Here is a 17,108-nt window from a genome sequence, read left to right on the forward strand (position 1 = left end):
ACACATCTACGTTTAACCCGAAAACATTGTTTACCCCTGACTTTGAAATGACCCATAATCAGCAGTCAGGTCCCACATTTAGACAAACCTTCAATTTCACAGCACAAATTCAGACATAAGACTCTGTCTGCATTTTTTATGACAAAGAAAATGCTCACAATTCACCCACAACTTTTGACTCCAGTGTTTATTTCTTTGCATTGTTACAAAACCACTTTTATCACTTTCACTGAGAATGAGCAAACAAAAGGTTGTTCCAAAAACAAGCAGAAGTTAAATACATTTATATAGTCAAAATGAAAATGCTGATCAATGGGGATGAGATAAAGTTAAAGAACATTAATGTATGTTTCACATCAATTACTAGACATCTCTACTGAAACTCTGAGGTCAAAATATTTCCTTTTACTAAATACTAAACAAATCATCCACAGTTTGAGCACAAAGATCCACCTGAGTTCTGTTTGTAATCTGTGAAATATTATTTTTCCGAAGATACCTGCAACTCCTTTTTTATGTCTTCGAATGGTGAGTGGTCAGCACAGGCCAAAGTTTGTCTTTACAGTGGAATGGTTTTTCTGAAAGTGACAACAGGTTGGAAAGGACAACCTGACTATGGCTTTTCAAACTAGACAAAAAACTAGTGAATGGTTAAATATAACAGAATAATAGAGACAAATACATAGTGATGAAGGACAGATTAAATTTTTTTTTAAAAGTACATGAATAATTTGTCTTGCTTCAAATTAATCACCAGTATTGGTTAACAAGTATATTTATATCACGCATGCCTCATTTAAAGTGCAATTAAGTCACTAGGAAAAACATGAAGACATGAAATATATTTTTAAAATAGATTCTTCATAAAACCCCTTAAACCCATAATTATGAATTAGTCTATAATATTTGACTTTCAAAAACTACACACATGGCACAAGTATCATCTAAACACTTGAAAATATCTACTTTTTTAGATATTAATAACTGTCCTGAATTAGATTATAGTTATATGGACTCAAAGGGGTAAATAATCCATTTTCATGTTTCTCTGTTCAACAGTCAAGTGAAAAAAAAAAAGGAAAGTGAATTAAAATAAGACAAAAAACTCAAAACAGTGAAACTAAAACAAAACATCTAGAAACAAAGTGAAACAAAACTAAAAACCTCAAAGCAGGGTAAAAGAAGAAAAAAAAACTCGCAACAAAGTGGTTATTAAACAAAAGAAAAAACAACAACAGAAACAGCAAAACAATGAAACTAAGAAAAAACAACACAACTCAAAACAAAGTAAAACAGAATAAAAACTAAAAACTCAAAGTAAAACAAACGCACGCGCGCACACGCACACACAAATAAACCCAATAAAACAAGTTAAAACAAGAGTTTTTTTTTTTTTTTTTTTTGCAGTTTCATTTAGTTTCAAATAATTTTTTTAGATTCATGTTTTTTTTTTGTTTTGTGTTTTACTTTGAGCTTTGTTTAGTTTTTTTGCCGTACTACTTTGTTTTGTTTTTACTTAGTTTCACTGTTTTGATTTTTTTTTGTTTGGTTTTACTTTGAGTTTTGTTCCAATTTGTTTTAAGATGTTTTGTTTTGTATTAGTTTCACTGTTTTGAGTTTGTGTGTGTTTGTGTTTTACTTCGAGTTTTGTTTAGTTGCTGTTTCACATAAAGTAAAAAAAAAAAAAACGCAGTGAAACTAAGATAAACTAAACAAAAAAATTTAAGTTAAACAAAGGAAAGAAAAACTAACTCAAAGCAAAATGAAAAAGAAAGAGATGGATTTTCGTTGAGGATAGAGGTACTATTGAAGCACAACAGCATAAATATGACTATTAAATGTGAACCAAACCAGCTTGGTAAAAATAAAATCTTCATAAATAAGCAAAATGAACACAGTGCAAATAAAAATACAATTTCCTGACATTTTCCACAAACAGCAAAGACATATTTCACAATCAACCAGGATGGCATTGAGGAAACAGAGCAAGAAAACTGAAAAGACAAGAACATCCTGAATAACTTTCAAGTCACTATATAAAGTACATAGATGTAAATGGGTAGCTGACTGATCTGAAGACAGATGTGAAACACGTCTCCTTCATTAGTAGTAAATAGTAGTAAATAATTGAAGCTCAAAATATCTTGGTAGAAAAGTTACCAAGAGTGCCATTTGAATAGGAAAAGTCAAGAGAAATTAAAGGCTTGTGTAACAAAGCAAATGCTGGCCAAAACCTTGGTATGACTGATTTTGTGGTTCCTGGATGGCTGGGACTAAGAAGAGCCCACGAGGACTCCAACAGGGGCGGCGGGTTGGTTATTGCTGGGGGTGGCGTGATAGAAAGAGCTTGTCTCCGTCTGATTGACCCGCAGGATAGGGGGGATACTGGACGATTTGATGTGGAGGATTTTGGTGTCCATGACCTCACAGTCGATCTGCATCATCACCTCATAATCCTTGTCTTTAATGATGCTCTCTGCAGAGACACAGAAAGTGATGGCATTAGCAAAGACAATGAAGACCACGTTTGGGCAAGTGAAACGGGTAAGGTGGCGGGTGGCCAGAGGAGGTTAAGAGCTGTTTCAAAAGCTGCCCTCCCACTGAGGGGTCATAGAGATCACACACACACACCCTCACCTTTACTTTCACACAGCAGTAAACACAACAATGATGACTCCCACGTGAAAGAAAATAGGGTTACGGAGAGGTTTGCCTAGCTTTAAACTGTTTTTAAAAAGTTCTTACTGTTCTTAAAAAGACAGTTCATCCAAAAATCCAAATTTACTCAGTATTTACTCACCCTTCACTTCTTTCATACCTGTCTGACTTTTTTCATCAGATACAAGAGAAGATTTTTGAAGAAAACTGAAAAATACTAATTTTATAATACTAATATTTGACTTCCATAATAGAAAAAAAACAAACACCATGGAAGTCAATAGTTTCTTCAATTTTTTATAATTTTGAAGAATGAGTAAATAGGCATGTTTCCATCCAAAGATGCAATTTAAATTTATGCACAAAATAGGCATGCAACGATAACCGGTTTCAAGGTTAATCGTGGTTTGGAAGTGTTAAGGTTTTAATACCACTAAAATGTTCTGTTATATTGTTCCCAAGGTATACGTAAGGTTTTTAATGTAATTTTGTGTTGTAAAGAAATCTGTGTTTTTAATGAAGAGAGCAGAAGTTAATGATTTATTTGAACTGTTTAGCCTGACATGTTTACTGCTCCAAAATATTACAAATGTTTCTTAAAATAAAATAAATTGTGTACAAAAAAAGAAATAAAAAACGTTTCCCCCTTTTGTTTTAGCCAGACATTAAAAATGAACTTATTTTAGAGCAGTAATCACAATATCCTGAACTGGGGTATCTTTATCCAAGATTATCTAACCGACAGAAACTTATACTGACCCATGCCTAGTGCAAAACTGGACATTAAGCACTGTTTCCATCCAACGAGTCCAAGAGAACAATATTGCCACTTCCTGATAAACTGGTGCCAAATATAAAAAACAAATTAGAAATTGCTGCGTTAGAAGCACGGTGGCCAAGAGATGCAATTTAAGAAATTGCATGAAATAACAAAAAAAACACAAGCAAATTAAGAAAAGATTTTCTCCTACAACTCCACTGAGCAATAGCAAAGTCCCTTGAAGTTAATGTATTCTATAGTCTTCGGCAATAGTCACAGTACAGCAGAGTGTTTTATTAATTTGTTTGGATTGTGTGAAAATGCAGCGTGTTTTTATTCATTTGTTTGCGTTGTGTGAAAATACAGTGCGGTTTTATAAATTGTTTGCATTCAGAGAAAATGCAGCGGGTTTTATTAATTTGTTTGCGTTGTGAAAATGCAGTGCGTTTTCGAAAATAGTTTGCATTGTGAGAAAATGCAGCACATTTTATTCATTTGTTTGCGTTGTGTAAAGATGATTCAATCCGATCGTCTGCATTTACACAGCACACGGCAAAGGCGCAATGACCAGGGTAAAAAAAAAAAAAAAGCGCGCACAGACTAACAGCTGATAATTAAACAGCGCTCTTTTCTCTATTTCTGTATGTAATCTGTTTGAAGCTTTTGACGAGCTGTTTTACTATAGTTTATGACAGAAAGGTTCTCATTTGTCCATCTTCTTTTAATATATAGGCTTTTTTAAACCTTTAGGCATCTTGATGTAATGTCCATGGCGTGATTTATGCATGTGGTGTAGCTATGCACTAGTTTTATATTACTTTATAATGGCGGACATATCGCTCTCTTGCTCTCGTTAACATGCTCAAATACCTGTGCTATATGAAAATATAAAAGCTGTTTAAGTCCTCGTGTATGAGATTTAAGGTTTGGGACTCTGTTGAAGTCTGTTCTGAAAAGAAAGTGTCAGACTTGACGTCATTCGCTACGGTTTTTAATGACGCACGACTTGCATTAACAGGTGAAAATCCAATCTACCTGCTTACACTGCAGACACGAGAACACAGATCCGATTGATATCGGATAAATTTCCACATATGAACAAGGGGTAGGCTAAATTGTTCGTAGTGTGTGTTTGTCTGTGGATGTTTCCCAGAGATGGGTTGCGGCTGGAAGGGCATCCGCTGCATAAAAACTTGCTGGATAAGTTGGCGGTTCATTCCGCTGTGGCGACCCAGGAATAAAGGGACTAAGCCGACAAGAAAATGAATGAATGAAAAAATTTTTTTTTTTTACATTCGGAATTGAGTCACTTGAACGGTGCAGTGTAAATGCGGCCATTGAACACTTGGATGATTTGTGCGTTCGCCTGATGTTTTCCTTCAAGGATGGTCACTTCTTTCATATATATACCATTTAAAAATGTTCGGACCTCATCGCCTACCCAAACATAACTGTCACTTTCTGCCACTTTTTATGACATGATTTGTTGAAGCAAATTCACATGACTTTTTTGATGCGCATGCTAGAATTTATTCGCTAAATGTGTTTCCATCGTAGTTTATGCACATTTTTTCTCATTGAATAAAAAGTTTATCCTACTCAGTTGTGGCCATACATTTTTTATGCCCCTTTTTTAAAATTGATGTGCAAGTCATCAACAAATCAGATGGCTTGAAGATGAGAAAATGAACATAAAAATGTGCGGTATACTATTCTTTTAAATTGAACAATTACATTGTTGCTTTTTTGTGGTTCTTTCAATCAGATAAATAAAACATTAGTGATCCATAATACATTAGTAATTCCTATGACTATCCCATATGTAAATTTCCCAGCTATTTTGATATTGATAAATCTGGGTGTAACTGACAGGGTGGGCTGCTCTTTCATCCTTTATCTCCTGAATGGAGGTCAGGGTGTGACTTCTCTGCCCGTGTTTTGACAGACTCATAAAAGCTCTCGTCAAACCCAAATAATGAGATTTTTTTGTAAGGAGGCACTGAAGGCATGAGGGTTTACACTCTCTGCAGATCTATAAGAACAGCTCTCCATACCGGAGAAGCTGAGTGAGAGTCTCACATACACGCGCAGCCTATGGACATCGGGAAAGTAACTTTTACAGCAGACATTTGTGATTCGCTCCAGCGCTGATAAAAACTTTATAGGAAAGAGCAGCATGGTAGGTCAATCTAAAGCACTTTTCCAGCCATTACTGGTGAATGCATTTGGGTATGCTACACTTTTTTTTTAGGCACACACACAACGATGATCTCAGAACTGGTGATTCTCTCTTCTCTTTGACAGCGCCTGAAACCAAAATCTTCCCTATTCATCTCTGATACTACCACAATGTTATGCGATAGTTAAAATGTCACAGAATGTGTATTTTTTCAGGTGCTAAAAAAAAAAAAAAAAAAAAAACCTCAGCGCTGCTGCAGAAATCATCCCAGATGATGGGTTACAGCAATCATCTCAATCACCCAACTGTATTTCACTGCACGCATTAAAATGACACTGAACTGCTGAGCTGTACACGTCATCACATTTTAAAATATCAGCTTTTCCATCCTATATATTTTAAGGTTGTCACAACTGCCATTTTCCACTCCCAGAGAGCGCTTTTGCTTAGGCGAAATCCCTTTTGAATATGTCTGGTACTGTGCTTGACTTTAAAACGCCATGACTCGAGGGTAAAGTCCTGATGGGAGTGTGTTTGTGAGTCTTTGAGCTTCCAGCCAGACTCGCTCTCCACCATATCAGCAGTGGCTTCACCCAAAAAGCCTGATATTTACAGCATGAAAGACACAGTTTAGCCAAAAATAAAGATTTTGACAGATTAACAGACAATTGCTCTGATTAGATCATTGGGTCAATGAGTTCTAAACTCTGATTTATTGTGAACTGCAGTCACATTGGTTTTTAAACTGAAGAATATGAATAAAGAAAGTTCTTTAAGACTTTCTAAGTGCACATGTACACGCACGCACGCACGCACACACACACTGAACGGCTTTAAAAGAAGTTTAAGTGATGTGTAAAAATTAATGCAAGTGATGCTTGCCAAAAATAATAATAAAAATAATATAAATAAAAAAATAAATAAATAAATCGCATAACTACACAGCAGCTTTTTTTGACACCACACATTTTTGGTAGGTAAATGACTTTGTTTAATATTAATCTTCCCTAGCGAGCTGTTAATGTGTGAATCAATGAGTTGAATCTAAAAATCAAATCTATAAAAGATTCATCTTTTAAACTTTTTTTTTTTATTTTTTACAATAAACCAGTTCATTTAGCCCAGAAGTTAGATCGAACAGATCAAACCAAAGAAGAAGTCAGTTCTTTGGAGATCTGTATCTATTATACATATTAAGGCTGCACGTTATTAGAAAAATTTGATATTGCGATATTTATTTCTCTGTGATGCATACGGAGACATATATGATATATTGAGATATAATTTCACCAGATGACTTCAATAACTTTTTTTGCAAATACTTTAGATTGACGGCGATGATTTAATAAGGGAGTGAAATATAAATGTATTTTTTTTTTATTTATTATATACATATAATAAACAAAATACTGTCATTAATAAACACAATGGATTCCCAGTGATGGGTTGCATCCGCTGCGTAAAACATATGCTGGATAAGATGGTGGTTCATTCCACTGTAGCGGCCCCAGATTAATAAAGGGACCAAGCCGAAAAGAAAATGAATGAATAATAATGCATCGATAATATCCACTTATTTTTAGATATTCAATTAAATGAACAAATGATTAAAAACGACAACAAATATTTGGGCCGAACTACAAAACCAAAATGTAAAACAAATTTAGTATCAGTTTTGCTTAGTAAGTTGCACACTAGTTTGATTGTGTATCATTATCATTATAACTATATTGTATAACTATTTTTATAACTATTATAGGCCTACATCATCCTGGCAATCAAAATGACATCACAAGCGATTGTCTTCTGACCTAGTGCACCTGAAAATGACACTCCTCAGGGCGTGAGAAGCATACAGTTCTTTATGATCTATATAATTTGTAAAATAAAGACTTGTGGAGGTCGAGGAAACAGCGGAGGAGGAAGTTGTTGTCGCAAGCCTTGGTGCAGATGAAAAGTTTTTTAAAAATTGTATTTATAGATCTAAATAGATCTATATGACTAGATAGAATAGACAGAGGCCCCGTTTACACTAATGCTTTTTCGTTTTAAAACGCATAAGTTTTGCTACGGTTACGCCATCCATTCACACTACGCCGGAGTTTTTGAGTGTCGAAACAGAGCGTTTTGCAAACGCTGAAGAGGCCGCTTGCATTCTAAAACGCTGCTGCTCCGTCTCAGTGTGGATGGGGCAAATCAGAGACATCTAAAAACAGAGGCGGGGCTGCCGACATTTGCCTCTCTGATTGGGGCTTTTCCTCAATATTAAGTAGCCCAACACACAGTTCAGTCCTGCATCCTCTTCTTGTGAGTTCAGATTCCGCAAGTTTGATCAAGGCTGCAGTCTCCCCCTCCTCAGTTTGATATGGAAAACAGACTACCGAGGACACGGGTAAATCTTTAAAGGGAACAGTGTACTCTATAACTTCATTCACATCACCCTGGCTACGTTGTTTCACTTTCTCAACAATAAAATGAAAACATGATTTAAGGAACTGCTATTTTCATTTTAACAGACAGCAGAAATGTTGAGGCGTTGTGCTGCATAATGAGCATCATCTTCACTGTGTGAATATTAATAACAAAACGGAGCCTATAACAGTACTGCCTCCTTACAATTACAGTGAAAATACGAAACATACCCTCTCTTTTGCTGAATATCAGTTTTAATAATCAATAATGGCCATTATAAAAGTATAACACAATAAGTGTATACATTAAAGGAAATAAAGGCAAGCGATCAGTCAATATACAGAATGTAGGCTACGTGGTTACATTAATTATTAACTTATCTTTGCGCTCAGCCAAAACACGTTACCTAAACAAGTAATAGATTCCAATGACCAAAGTCAGGGAATATGTTGTTAGATGTAGACAACAAGATGAATGAAATATCACGTTTAATAAATATAGTGAGATTAAATCCAGCGGGAGTTGCTTATGAGCAGTCCGACTAGCAGAGCTCTTATCTGGGTAGATAGGCTGCATCGCTTGCCCGAAAGTGTGTGTGTGGTCACGTGATGTGCGTTTTCAGCGTTTTAGTGTGGACGGAGAGCTGTTCAGAAACGCTGGGTGAAACGCTAGTGTGGCCGCGGATCGTTTTCATTCTAAAACGTCGTTTTAAAACTTAAACGCACTAGAGTAAACGGGCCCAGAGATAGATTGATCTGTGCAGCAGTAGACGCAGTCAGTGTGAAAGGCAAACCTCTGCGCGCCGCTTCTGCTATCCTTACGCGCTGCGCACTACTGCTCAAACACTGCTTGTGCTTGCAGTGTGAAACAGGCGTAACGGTACTCGGTTGCAGAAATTGAATAATTAAATGTAAATTAACAATGCATTTAAATTGTTCAATCAAATCGATCTTTATTAAACTCCTTTACGTCTCTATTAAAATGCTTTGAACTTTCTCAAAATGCTTTCACAGACCTTAAAAATACATGCAGATGATTAACTTTCACTATTATGCTTAAATTCTGCAGAGTCTCGAGAAATCTCATTGGCTTTGACTTGTGGTTTCTGGTCATCTTTAATTCTAACTCAACATTGCATATCTTTATGTGACTATTGCAGACACACACATTGCAATATCGATGCTCGAACGATATATTGTGCGCATATATATATATATATATGTGTGTGTTAGTGTGTGTGTGTGTGTATGTATTTTTTTATAGCATTTTTGGCTTAAAATATAGTTCTTTTGGGGAAAATTTAAAAGAGGAGTTTTACTATGAACTGTGATTTTATGAAAAAAAATCCATATGAAAAAACTCAAGGGTATATAAATAACTGGCTGAACATTTCTTTCCTGAATTAGTACTAAATTAAGCTTTTAACTATAAAGCATTAGCTGTAACTGAAGCCAATTGGCTGGACAGAAACTGACCACCTTGAAATCACTGATGAATAACAGAAAGGTATTTTTCCATTGCTGCACCACATATGGTGGAAAACACCCGGATCTGAACACACAATCCGGAACAGAATCAGCTGGGGGTGTTTTCACAAAGCAGACTTCTGTTCAGAATTGCCCAAAAAGAAGTTGCTGTCTTAATGAAACCATGTGAAAGCCAACTTTGAACACACATTTCTAAATCAACACAGGATGGAGCAAGAAAAAAAAAACTGATTGAGAGCACACCATGCTCAGATGTCCTCTCAAGAGGGAATACTTAAGATCTGGGTTACATAAACAATTGGAGTCTATGATCTTCAAGATATGTCAGGTTCCTTATGCTCTGAGCAAAACTAATTGCAGACGGTGAGCGTCAATTACAAGATCAAGCTCTTCCCAGACATCACATACTCACACAAACTCACGCACACAGTAACAGAATTGTTTACTCCTCTTGTCATTGAACAATATGGTGCAAATTCTCTGAGCGTTGATAGAAATGCCCTCATTTTTTGCATCTCAAAAGCACAAATTCTAAAAGGGAGATGAAAATAAACAAACTGAAAAGTAAGGCCATTTGTCCTAATATGCGCACATAGTTTGTAAAGCACTCGCACATGAGAAACTAACACTATCACAGTAGGAATGACTATGCTTCTATCGGTTGTCTCTTTTTAAAAGCATTACTCTTTGGTTGTTTCGCAATAGCCTGTTCACCCTACAAGGTCACTATATCACATTTCCCAAGTTCAGCACAAGACTAATCCTATCTGATACTGTGACCACAGCCGAGAAATGCAAGAGAAAATTTAATAATAAAGAAATTGAAGCAGTTATAAATACGAGCAACCATCAAATTTCAACAGTGTTCTTTTTGACTATTTATACTGTATGTGACCCTAGACCAAAAACCTTTGGTTGCATAGAAATAGCCAAAAATACGTTGTAAGGGTCAAGCTATATAGGCTGTTTCTCAATTCTAAGAATGCAGAGAACGGACTTGCGTTCTTGTGAAGAACAGTCTTGCCAGGTCACCTCAGAAGAAAGAATTCAAGAGACCGCGAGAACAGAGAACGCATTCTGTGAGAAATGAGATACTGCAATCTTCCTCATGGTCACATGACCCTCACGTTTTTTTTTTGGTTTTTATACAGAAAATTATTTAAACATTCAATCAATTATACCAAGATTTATTGTTTTTTTCCCTTTTCAATATATATATATATATATATATATATATATATATATATATATATATATATATATATATATATATATATATATATATATATAACACGCACAAAAGCTTTACAAATATACTTTGCACAATACAAATAGAACAGATTTCAATACGAATTTCAGCAAATAAACACCCTCAATGTGTTTATGCTTTTATTAAGATTTTCATGTTAATGTTAACTTTGATTTCTGGAACTTTGAGCGATTTTAGTGCTCCAGTCTGCATCAGTGCATCCTCCATACCAAAAACACAACCGGGAACTTTCACGCACCCTCTGTTGTTGCAGTCTTGAGTTTTAGAACTTTAGACGTTGATGTTTTTTAACGAGAACACAAGGACAGAAAAACGCACATTGAGAGACAGCCATAGATTTTCCTTACGCTAAAAATCATTAAATTGTAATTCAAGATCATGTACCATGAATATATTGTCAATTTTAAACCATAAATAAATCCAAACTTAATTTGATGAGAAATATGCATTGCAGAGGACTTTTATTTACATTTATTTTCTTAGTATTTATATATTTTTTGAAACCTCAGATTCCAGATATTTTCAAGTAGTAGTATCTTGACCAAATTTCGTCCAATCCTAACAAAGTATTAATATCATTTTTTCAAAAATATACACTCCCTTATGATGGGTTTGTGACCCAGGATCACATATTGAGATCATTTGAGTTAAGTGACAACATGTTACCTTGCTGGACATAGCCATCACAATATGGGTAACACTTTAGTCAAAGTTATGAACATAGTCAGATACAACATGTAGTTTGTGGTGTTTAAACTGTGCTCTCAGGGGCCCAAAGTGTACAAAACATTACACAACCACCAGCAGCAGCCTGAACTATTGTAGCAAAGCATAATGGATCCATGCTACCATGCTTACACCAAATGACTGCCCATCTTTGTTGCAGACAACCTTTTTCCAATCTTCTATTGTCTCATTTTGATGAACCTGAGTGAATTTACATTTTTACGTGCACACAGATGTATATATGGTTTACAAAGAATATCCAGATGCATAATGCATTTTGTACTGTAAAAAACATTTATATTAAAAAACCAACCCTACCCCCAAAACCAACGTTTCAGTTGAGAGAATTGCACATTTCAAAAGTTAAAAGATCTGATTAAGTATGGTCCTCCTAAATCACACAAACAAGTACCCACACAGAGAGCTCTTCTATAATACATGCATACACAAATTCAATGCAATATAATATGAATTAAACACCCTTCATAAAATCAATTAGATGCCAAAACCCAAAGATATCTCCTGCAGTGCTCAATAATATGTCATTAACTGTAGAGCTGTTATGTGCTGGTCTCCAATAGGGGCTCAGAGCGAATCATTCTCGCCCAGCGGTTGTGCAGTAATCAGAGGCTGAAGGCCTGCTGTGAGCGAGGCAACAATCTGACTGTGATCTCATCAGCACACAGGTAAAAACATTGATCTGAGATGAAGGGGTTATGGGTAGGCTACCTTAAATGTATTGTATCTATAGAAATTATTGAAATATTAATCAAAATTTGTTTCCAGTCCAAAAAAAGATTTCTGTTTAAACACTCTTAGGTCTTTGCATTAAAAAATTACTTTTAAAGAAAATTTACATGGCATATTTTAAAATACAGTACACATTTTATGACATACTACAAAAAACAAACAAAAAAACAGTAAGACAAAATGCCCACAAACTGATATGACGTATATGTACATAGAACAACAATTAAAAACTGCCCAGACACGTTGCAAAAAACAAACTGTATATAAAGCCAACCATGTCATACTTTGAGGCAATTTGTTCATGAAGCACAAACAGAAAATACAACACAGCCACAGTGATGGCTTCAGAATGAAACAAAGCAGGATGACAGTTCATTAGAAAAATATGATCATTTACCATTTCTTTTTTCCTTACCATTGTAATTCATAGCTGGCAGGACCACTGACATCTTGGGGCGACTGCCTTTGTTGTGGTTAGTGGCGGGAAGCAGGAGGTGATCCTGTAAGCAAAAGAGGAACTGCCATCAGCCACAAAATACATGCTTCAAGATTTTTTTTTTTTTACTTTTCCATGGACAAAAACTGAACTGGTCACTGTTTGAAAAGATTGGGACAACAAAGTTGTTGCTGAGAAAAATCTGATGTAGGACAACTGGTGTGAGAAACAATGCGACGAGGAAAGTATAGATATCCAGAGTGTGTCATTTACATTTAGTCATTTAGCAGATGTTTTTGTCCAAATTGACTTACAACTGAGGAAGCATTCAGCATTAGCGCTCAGAGAATTAAGTGCTAGAGTAAGGGAGAGTGTTTTTTTAAAGAGAGAAGAGTGTTTCTACAGTGGGTTTGTCAAGCCCACTCACATGTATAAAGCACATGTCATAAATGTGCAATGTTCTTTTTAAGACATACGGAGTGATTGTGAGAAAGTGTCTTGTGCAAATGTGAAAAATTGGTGTTGGTTAAAATGAAAGAAAGAGATGAAAGTGTGTTTTCTACAGATGGTTTGTCAAGCCCACTCACCTGTGGGTTGAGATTGTTGTGTGGTAAATATGCACATCTACAGTAAGTACATGTAGTAATATACACTGCATGCATAATTTAATATACACTAGCGTTGGGGTTGGTAAGATTGTTTAATTTTGAATAAAGTCTCATATAGTCACCAACACAGCATTTATTTGAAATTAAAAATAAACAAAGTATTATTGTTTTCAGTTACTGAATTGATTATATATATATATATATATATATATATATATATATATATATATATATATATATATATATATATATATATATATATATATATATATATAATACTTTTTATTTATATTGATTATTTTTCCTTCAATTCCTGCAGTGGCAAAACTGCCAGTATTAGTTTTTGTTTTTTGTTTTTTTTTGCATTTTTGCATTTAACAACTATTATAGTTTTTATTTACAGATTAATCAAATATGTAGTTTCAGTTTAAAGAGCCCCTATTATGGGTTTTTGAAAATGAGCTTTCATCCAGTGTGTAACTGCACTGAGTGAATGAAAATATCCAGCTGAGGTTTAAAACTGAAAGTGCACCGTGTTTAAAACATTTTATTCTTAAACGAAATAGTCGACTCAGAGACGAATAAATGAATCGTGTTGGGTTCGGATCTTTTGCCTGAACATGTCGACATCGATACTGTACATCACCAAATATGTAGTGCCAGATCTGGTAAAACGTAAACACGCCTTTCCTTTCAGACTCTAGCACAGCGTGAGGTATCAAGGGACTGATCATAACGTGAAGATGACGATCACTGACAGATGGAGATTTGGCTGCAGGGAATAAAGGATTAAAGTTAATTTTCACAATAACACCAGAGTATAGCCAAGCTAGTGCTGTTTTTGTTCCTGTCATTTTTCCGATTTTTGATACAATAACCTACAATGCAAGACAGGATTTACCGGCCGTTTGCTATTAAAGGAAGGAGCAGTTCAACTTTTGCCACTGTGTGGATTAATACTGAATGTGTGTCATTGTTATTACTTTGGGTACAAGAGTAGAGGAATATGCTGGTGTTTAACTGCATTGCCTTATTGCATTCCTAGCATTGAGCTCTCAAATACTCTGTGCTACTTCATAACCGTGGTCTCGCACTGAACCCAGTTGACCAATCACGACAGACTGGGTCATCAGACCAATCAGCGCAGATTAGGAGGAGTTTGGGAACAAATAAATCGCTGAATGAATCATATGGGAGTCACTGGGATAATTAGGTAAAAAGAAATGCATATTATAAGACAATGAAAGTGTTTTTTGACCTTGCATGCATATCCGACTGTTGTTGGAGACCACCAAAACCAAAATATGACCTTTCATAATGCAAAATAGGGGTTCTTTGAATGATTTTTTGTTATTATTATTTTAAATTATGGAACTTGTTTAAAATGATCAGTGATTAAAGCAGATGTGCTGTTTAAAATTTTTCTAAGTCAGTGAAAACTTGTGGCATTTTATAGAATCCTAAATGAAAATTTTTGTATTATGATTTTGTAACAATTCTAAAACATCTTTACTGTCGCTTTTGATCTGTTCAAAACATTTTTGCGTAATTAAATAGAATGTATATAACCCCTACCATTTACACTAATATTTAAATAGAAGTGTATATACACTTCACAACATTTTCTTATGCAAGCTGTCAGTTTCTTTTAGTGCAATCAAACTGAAATTTGAAGACCTGGAGTGTCATATAACACCTCCATAATAAGGTCAAACATTTGTGTACATTAGTCCAACACAACCTGAACCAATGAGGGACATTCTCCTGTCAGGACACACACCTGTTGAAGACAGAAACCATACGGACAGGAAAGGTTGTAATAACACTCGTGTCTATGTGATGGATTGGACATGGGTCATAAATGTAGACTTCAGCAAATGTGTTTGTGTTCAACACCATCTGTCGTCGCTGTGCTAAAGATGTGCAGAAGAATTCACTAAATAGTCCACCCAAACACAACAAAATCCAGTCGATTCACCCTTGTTTTAACGTTATACTTTAGTTTCATCAATGGATTCCAATTCTCAAAATCTATTCTCATTTATTGCATCTTACTTTTCATAGAGAAAAGTCTTGAGGGTTAATTACAAAAAAAAGAAAAAAAAAAAAAAAAAAAAAGCTAAAATGTTCACTTTTAGGTGAACTACACAAAAAAATGACGTGCTTGACAACACCAAACACATCATAAAATTTACACAGATGATTCCATTTGTGTTACACCTAATTTTGGATCAACTTTTCATAGCACACTGCATAACCTAAGACTGGATTATGACTAGTATTAGGGAAAGTACTGGCCATACACTCTTCTTAAGTACAGCAGAAGGTGACCTGGACTTCTCTGAAGCCCATGATGCAATTGACTGATCCAACAGCCTTCATGATGAGTGTCGATAAGAGGAAAGGTGGAAAAGAAGAGAGACGGAAAGAGTGAAAAGGCAAGTGACTGTGGAGAAAGGCATCTCATTAGATTGATATGAACTATTGACTGCGAACTCTGCATTGTGACAGGCTCAGAGGGAGCTGCAAGAGGAGGATATTATGATCGGCTTACACGAGGACCACAATGGAAATATCCCTAGCACAGTTTGATCAGAGACCTTGATCTCATGGAGTAACGAAATAAACACTGTCCAGTGGGGAATGCAAATGCAAGGAAAAACAAAATAAGTGAAGCAAAATAATTAAGCAACACACTTTTATTTCTAAATGTTATTTTCTAAATGTTGATTAAAAGTATTACATCCCATTGACTCATGTCACGTTGTTTAAACATTTTTCCCCATCGCAGGCTCATTGAATATGGATGATTTAGCCTACATTCTAGCAAAAAGTGAAATACGTTGCTCCAGGTAAGTTTTGTTGCACGTTTGAGATGACAAACCTTCTAGAGGGCGCTCTAAAAAATTTTTTGTGAATCAGAAATATATTACAGTATGCTTCATTGTACATTTCAAAAACGCATGTCTACAAGATGACGGGGCTTATCAGATCACCCAGCGAAATACTGACCAAAACTCTTTTTTTAAACCCAAACAATAGTATTTTCAAAAGCTAATGTAAGAAAAAAGAGCACTGCAGAGTTTTATTTATTTATTTGGTCTTGTGCAAAAACAATGCACCAAAATAATATTTTATTTGTAGGTAGTATGTGCCAGTATGTATATAGCTGTTGTAAACAATTAACAAAAGTTGTGTCATGCCGCCCTGAAAGTACAATTTTCCACATAAAAAATTAGGCTGAAGCACATATTTCCAGTGAGTCCTTTCAAGTAAAAAATTGGACTCATTGAGAAAACTAATTGTGAAACAAACAAAAACTTTAATCAAATGAGATGTAGGTAACAAAGCAAGGTAAAATCCTTATATTTGAAAGCACCTAACAAGATAGAGCAAGGAAAATAAGTATTGAACACATCACCATTTTTTCAGAAAAGCAGAGAGCAGCTGAAATCTCTCAGTAATTAGAAACCAACCCTCAGCCCTTCATCATTGTAAATCAATATTAGTTGCTTCAGTCCAACATCTACATTATCAGGATGATGAAGATGAAATCAGGGTGGACATTTCAGCAAGACAATGATCCAAAACACAGCCAAGGAAACTCTAAAATGCTTTCAAAGAAGGAAAATCAAGCTGTAGAATGGCCCAGCCAATCACCTGACTTAAGTCCAATATAAAATATAAATTAAAAATCAGATTTCATAGACAAGACCCACAAAACCATCAAGATTTTTACACACTGTTGAAGTCTGTGAAAAACTCACACCTGAGCAATTAATGTTAATAAAAACTCTATATGAGAGGCGTCTTTAAGCTGCA

General features: G+C 35.2%; 1 protein-coding gene across 2 annotated transcripts in view; it reads right to left on the bottom strand.

Moving 5' to 3' along the window:
• Positions 1-169: 169 nt before the first annotated feature.
• Positions 170-17,108, bottom strand: part of atf6 (activating transcription factor 6) — a 58,402-nt gene continuing 41,463 nt past the window's right edge. The window contains exons 15-17 of one of the 2 annotated variants that reach the window (XR_015517692.1): positions 12,658-12,742; positions 1,275-2,476; positions 170-1,105 (exon numbers count right to left, since the gene is read on the bottom strand). Coding sequence is in view for 1 of the 2 variants with exons in the window: in NM_001110519.1 (NP_001103989.1) it covers positions 2,274-2,476; positions 12,658-12,742 (288 nt within the window). In the remaining variant the exon portion in view is untranslated. 2 annotated transcript variants of the gene reach the window in all.

This window comes from Danio rerio, chromosome 20 (genome assembly GCF_052040795.2).
Source record: "Danio rerio strain M-AB ecotype USA chromosome 20, GRCz13ab, whole genome shotgun sequence".
NCBI classification, from domain to species: Eukaryota; Metazoa; Chordata; class Actinopteri; order Cypriniformes; family Danionidae; genus Danio; species Danio rerio.